At 42.7% G+C, this 6,214-nt stretch overlaps 1 protein-coding gene across 1 annotated transcript in view; it reads right to left on the reverse strand.

Moving 5' to 3' along the window:
* The window catches only part of T265_05132 (hypothetical protein), a gene marked incomplete at both ends in the record, with an annotated part of 12,832 nt that overhangs the window by 4,690 nt on the left and 1,928 nt on the right, over positions 1-6,214 (reverse strand). Inside the window, 3 exons of the mRNA XM_009170056.1 lie at positions 204-380; positions 2,687-2,824; positions 3,805-3,942. Coding sequence (XP_009168320.1) covers positions 204-380; positions 2,687-2,824; positions 3,805-3,942 — 453 coding nt within the window. The remainder of the gene's footprint in view (positions 1-203; positions 381-2,686; positions 2,825-3,804; positions 3,943-6,214) is intronic.

Genomic DNA, 6,214 nt, shown 5'->3' on the forward strand with positions numbered 1-6,214 from the left:
CCCCCACCAGATATTCGGTTTGTGAGTGCAGGAGGAATAAATGTCACTGTGGGTGTGTGTGTGTGCGATGGTGTGCGGAGCGGTAAAACTGGGGAGAGAGAAACTGACGCCCGGCGCTATTTGGATAATCATATTTCTCTTGGAAGTGGAAATGATAAATTATGCTAGACGTTAGGCAAGCATCTGAGTGCCGTCTGTTATACGTCCCGAACAAACGTATCCCAATCGCGTTCGCGTTCTCTTTCACGTTCCCGTTCACGCCGATCCTTACGTCGTGATTTGGATGTTGATGAACGTTCTTCGACAAACACGGTGCGGATTTCTCGTCCCCCAGCTTGTGCCAAAATCCATTGCTCCATATTCCCATTAAGCATTACAACCTGAAAGGATAAACAACGTCACATGATGATTGTAGATAGCTTTCATAGAGATAAATAGTGAGGAACGACGAATGCGAAGAGCACTGGTCTGGCGATTCTAAAGACCGGCAGTCCATCGGGCTATCACAACTTGGTTTATAGCATTTGTAAAAAGATAGCCCAGGGTTGAAACTTTATCTCGTGAAACACTGTGTAGGCCAATATGTGGTCAGTTCTGGGAATTATACACTTGAATAGTGAGGATGTTCGTACGACTGTGCACAGGGACGACACACTTAAGCGCTGTGTGTGTTGAGCCCACAAGGATCGCGCAGTAATTGCAGTCTTCCAGTTTTACTCCTTTATCTTATAAAGAAAGCCTGGTCGCACGAACCAGACGCATTGTACTACCGATTTTCTCTAGGAAGAATGGTTCTAAAAACGTTGCTTCCGAACGGCTTCCCTAATAAATTTATCGACTTCCACAGCACCCCGCGGCCTAAGCGTGAATATGACAAATCAGTAAAAAGTAAAGTAGGTTTTATCGGACTGTAGTCAGGGAGAGCCCGCCCAAACACAGTTATATATCGTAAATTACATGGGGTGGATTATGCAGTAACGGTGAAATTAACTTTGATCGAACAGTCGGACGCTTATGCGAGCGTGTCTCGGAATTTATGCCTCATCACCTGAGTCTATTGACTGGTCGATCGACCAATGGTCTGCGAGATAACACCCGAAAACTTGCCTCACCGATCGATGAACACCTTCTATCGACTGGTCACATTGTTGATCGCAGTCTAGCGTATAAAGTTTTAGCCCGCAACTTCCGGGCAATTCAGATTTAAGTAGAAACACAAGGTTGGAGAAAACTTTCGAAATGTGCCTACCTGATGAGCACCAGGAAGTGCGAAACCGATGGTTGTCTGTCGAAGGATTTTCAGCAACCTCATGAGTAGTGTATTACGTCTATTAATGTATCCACCATAGCTCAGTTAATAGTGGACGGCAAAGCCATTTTCGAGCGCCAAAACGCATCGAGCCCCCCCCATATCCTATCCTTTCACTGATATGTTCCACCTTTGTAATGGATGCTGTGTTTAAATTAAATTTCATTTGACGGTGCTGTTCCCACCCTATACAAAACAACAGGTACCCGAGCTTAAGCGATGAAGATCATGACGCTCCTTTAAAAAAACATGTTCCGTGAAATCTCAGTCTGTTGAAGTTGGTATTGTGTTCAAAGACTTTCATTGACTTTGCATGACCGAATGTAAACTGACTGTTTACATACTCACAAGTGAGTTTTGTGAAAATAACTTACTATATAATTATCTAATTGTGACAACGCGTGGCAATAGAAAAGGCTCAGTACGCATCGGGACTACCCATCCAAGATCACAAAATTTATAAACCAACCTCAAAGGAGAATGCTAATACGGTTGCCGTAAACTGTCTGGCACCCCTAACCTGTTTTGCCTTTCTTGGGGCTCATCATGAACGAGAGATTCAGATGAAATTCAAACTAGACGGTTTCTGAAAGAGTGCCTCAATCGTTAGATGGTTAAATAGCTGTTCCATCTATGAGAAAATGTTCCATCACGGGCTGTGGACCAGTTCCGTTCGTTACTCACGGGTGACAGAAAATTCGGAAAGCAGGATTGAAACTAGTGGAATTTTGGCTAGGAGCACACATTCAGTTCTCATAATTCACAACTTTTTTTTAGCTAGTACGGTTGTTTTCGTACGTCGGGTCGGTGCACTAACGCATCTGTCTGATGCGTTTTTACGTGAATTTGAAAATTGATTGGTCCGGTCAGGATGTTGGACCAGTCATTAATGCAACGCAGTGCAATAACTAAATTCCCACCTGATGTTGAGTTGGCTGTGCTTTCACTGTGTGAAATTTCTAGACTGAGAAACATGTAGTTTCAATCTCAGCCGTCTGAAGGCGCGGTAAACACATGGGTATTGCATTTTTATAAACCCCGAGCATATGTCCGCTCACGTACATCGTCTCTTGGCAAAAAGTGTTTATGTTTCATTCATCAATAACAGGTCTATCTGGGTGATAGCAAAGAGGTGAGTCAAGACAAACCAGTAGGCCACTAGATTGAAGCACTTCCTTAAGAAAGCTCTTCTGTGTTCGGGACAAATATTTCATACTGTCGATTTCACACCACCGCGCTGCCTGCAAATACATTCCACCCTATATCTTTACAGAAATTTCAATGGCATCTAGTTCTACTTTGCACTGGGAAGCAAATGGGCATCGCGGCTTTAAAAGAAACAATGAAAGTTGCCCAATTGTACTTTGAATGACTTACTTGGTCCTGCATTTGTGAAACTGCTTTGACAATGCTGGATAAGGCCTTTTGATTTTCCCCGATGAGTTGACGTACGTGCATAATCTCCTCCTTTATCCGGGCATTTCCAGAGGCACAGTTTAGCTGATCGGACTGCGCCTGAAAGTAAGAGGTGCATACCAATCACTCTACCAGGATTCTTCAGTGGGCAAATAGATCCAACTACATTGTACAAGGCCATTCGCGTTTTCGTAGAGGAAACTACTCACAAGGTTGTTGAAAACTCTTCGAATATCGTACCAACTGAGACATGAGACGGCCTGTGTGCAGCACATTAAGTTGTAGAATATAATAAATGAGAGACTCAGTTGAGTTCTCTCGTGAAAACCAAATTGATTTGCAAATGAGTGTATTTATCGAAGACATTCGCGTTCCTTTGTGAAGGCGTTTGTGTTGAACTAACTGGCGGTTATCTTAGTACTGATGTGTCTTCAGCAGTGTCTCACATTTGTCCATCTAGATTGCTGTTTCACTGGTCTATCCATCGGTCTCACACATATTTGCAAACTTTTTCAATGCTCAGCAAATAAGTCCTCGAAATTCCGGATTTCCTCAAACACTAGAATGATAATGTGCATACATTGAACCATCAACGACCAAACAAAAAATCAGCACCCAACTCAGTGTCCCCATTTTTTCAGGACTGATCTCTTGCCTTATGATCTTATTGCCCATCATCCTACCGATTAATAATATGTTCCAGGCGCGGTAAACACATGGGTATTGCATTTTTATAAACCCCGAGCATATGTCCGCTCACGTACATCGTCTCTTGGCAAAAAGTGTTTATGTTTCATTCATCAATAACAGGTTTATCTGGGTGATAGCAAAGAGGTGAGTCAAGACAAACCAGTAGGCCACTAGATTGAAGCACTTCCTTAAGAAAGCTCTTCTGTGTTCGGGACAAATATTTCATACTGTCGATTTCACACCACCGCGCTGCCTGCAAATACATTCCACCCTATATCTTTACAGAAATTTCAATGGCATCTAGTTCTACTTTGCACTGGGAAGCAAATGGGCATCGCGGCTTTAAAAGAAACAATGAAAGTTGCCCAATTGTACTTTGAATGACTTACTTGGTCCTGCATTTGTGAAACTGCTTTGACAATGCTGGATAAGGCCTTTTGATTTTCCCCGATGAGTTGACGTACGTGCATAATCTCCTCCTTTATCCGGGCATTTCCAGAGGCACAGTTTAGCTGATCGGACTGCGCCTGAAAGTAAGAGGTGCATACCAATCACTCTACCAGGATTCTTCAGTGGGCAAATAGATCCAACTACATTGTACAAGGCCATTCGCGTTTTCGTAGAGGAAACTACTCACAAGGTTGTTGAAAACTCTTCGAATATCGTACCAACTGAGACATGAGACGGCCTGTGTGCAGCACATTAAGTTGTAGAATATAATAAATGAGAGACTCAGTTGAGTTCTCTCGTGAAAACCAAATTGATTTGCAAATGAGTGTATTTATCGAAGACATTCGCGTTCCTTTGTGAAGGCGTTTGTGTTGAACTAACTGGCGGTTATCTTAGTACTGATGTGTCTTCAGCAGTGTCTCACATTTGTCCATCTAGATTGCTGTTTCACTGGTCTATCCATCGGTCTCACACATATTTGCAAACTTTTTCAATGCTCAGCAAATAAGTCCTCGAAATTCCGGATTTCCTCAAACACTAGAATGATAATGTGCATACATTGAACCATCAACGACCAAACAAAAAATCAGCACCCAACTCAGTGTCCCCATTTTTTCAGGACTGATCTCTTGCCTTATGATCTTATTGCCCATCATCCTACCGATTAATAATATGTTCCGGGGAAAAAACGTTGAGGGCAGACTGAGTTCATCATAATGAACGTAACTTGTAGCTTGTATTAATACCAGTTTTCAGTCTAATGTCATCCCATACAGAGCTTAATTTCCACACTAGGGAGCTCCCTTCAAAGCCCCCAGAGTGAGCTGGTGCGAACAGCAAGTGAGAAAACACGCGAGACATGTGCGCTTAGTTTTTATCACCAGGAGACTCAAAAACCCCACTGAATGAAGCGTAGAAAAGCCTGTTTGTGAAGCTACCTATACTATGTGTAAAGCGAATCCACAATGATCATAAGTGATAATATGTTGAGATACTGGTAACTTGGGTGTGCTTATTGGCTGATGATCTGTTGGCCAAGCTTGGCAATTAACTCGCGAAGGTATCGTCATCGAACGGGGAGACATCATCAGTGCACAGTTGGGTGCGCACTGCTCACTCACTTTAATCCTAAACAGGGGACAAAGTAATGATCTCTATAGGAAGTTTGTCGTGACTTTATAGCGTTGAAAAGAAACAAATCATGCTGAAAGTAACACGAGAAGATACTGTTTTGCAAAAGGAATGGGAGGTGCGTAGTACTTTCTACTTCAATCGGTGCCTCCTGTCGATCTATCTGGCTGGACATAACAAATGAGGTTGGCCTCTGTTTTCATAAAGGAAACTACTCACAAGGTTGCTAAAAACTCTTCGATAGCCCACGACCGGTTTCGCCCTTTTTGGGGCTCATCAGGCAGGCGCAGTCCCGGAGTTTCCGTGAACCTTAACTTGAACCCAAATTGGACTGTTTTCGAGAAATACACTCGTTTGCAAATCAATTATGTTTTCACTAGAGACTCAACTGAAGCTGCACACAGGCCGCCTCATGATTCAGTTGGCACGATATTCGAAATGTCGCAGTCCATTTTCATAAAGCAAACTACTCACAAGGTTAGCCTCTGTTGGTTAAATTCTGGGGAATCCACATAATACCCTTTATAACAGATTAGCTAAAGAGTTAAAACCGAAAAAATTACACAAAATTTGTGGCGGTCCCAAAAACCGACCACTAAAATGGTCATGTTCCTGCATGCAATTTGGAGTGAATTACGAATCTAGCACCTTGCAAAGGTTTTGGCCGATTACAGAATTACAAGAACCGCGCGAGTACAAACTACAAAGTACTCCTTTTTCATTCAGTAATAAAATCAACGTCCTTCACGGAATGTTAGGCTAAAAAATGACAGTTACTCACTCCGAATGACCTGGTACTTTGGAGCTAGTCACATTGCTCCCCTTGAAATGGCCTGTATGAACATATCGGAATTTCTTGGAACAATAACGAAATCGTTCCGTTTTTACAAAGCCAGTGTTGTGAAAGGTTAACACATGGTTTCTTTTGAATCCTTTGCCACGTTAGGATATGTGCACAGTTTGGCTAGGCACATAATGATTTTTGATTTTAAATGACTTCGTGATCAGATGAGTCGACACCCTCCGTTCAAAGAGTGCCATTTGGGTTGACGATCATTGGCGGTTTTGCTGTTCCTTGTGGTGTGACCTTTCAAAGCACACGTATGTTCATCTGTTCCGAACCATAGAGAGACAAGTGCTGCGGTATTAAGCGAGATGTGATTGGTGTATTCAGCTGAACAAAGATCGCAATTTTGGGGTTTTGCGGGATAGATAGGT

The sequence above is a fragment of the Opisthorchis viverrini genome, assembly GCF_000715545.1.
Source record: "Opisthorchis viverrini unplaced genomic scaffold opera_v5_96, whole genome shotgun sequence".
NCBI lineage: Eukaryota > Metazoa > Platyhelminthes > Trematoda > Opisthorchiida > Opisthorchiidae > Opisthorchis > Opisthorchis viverrini.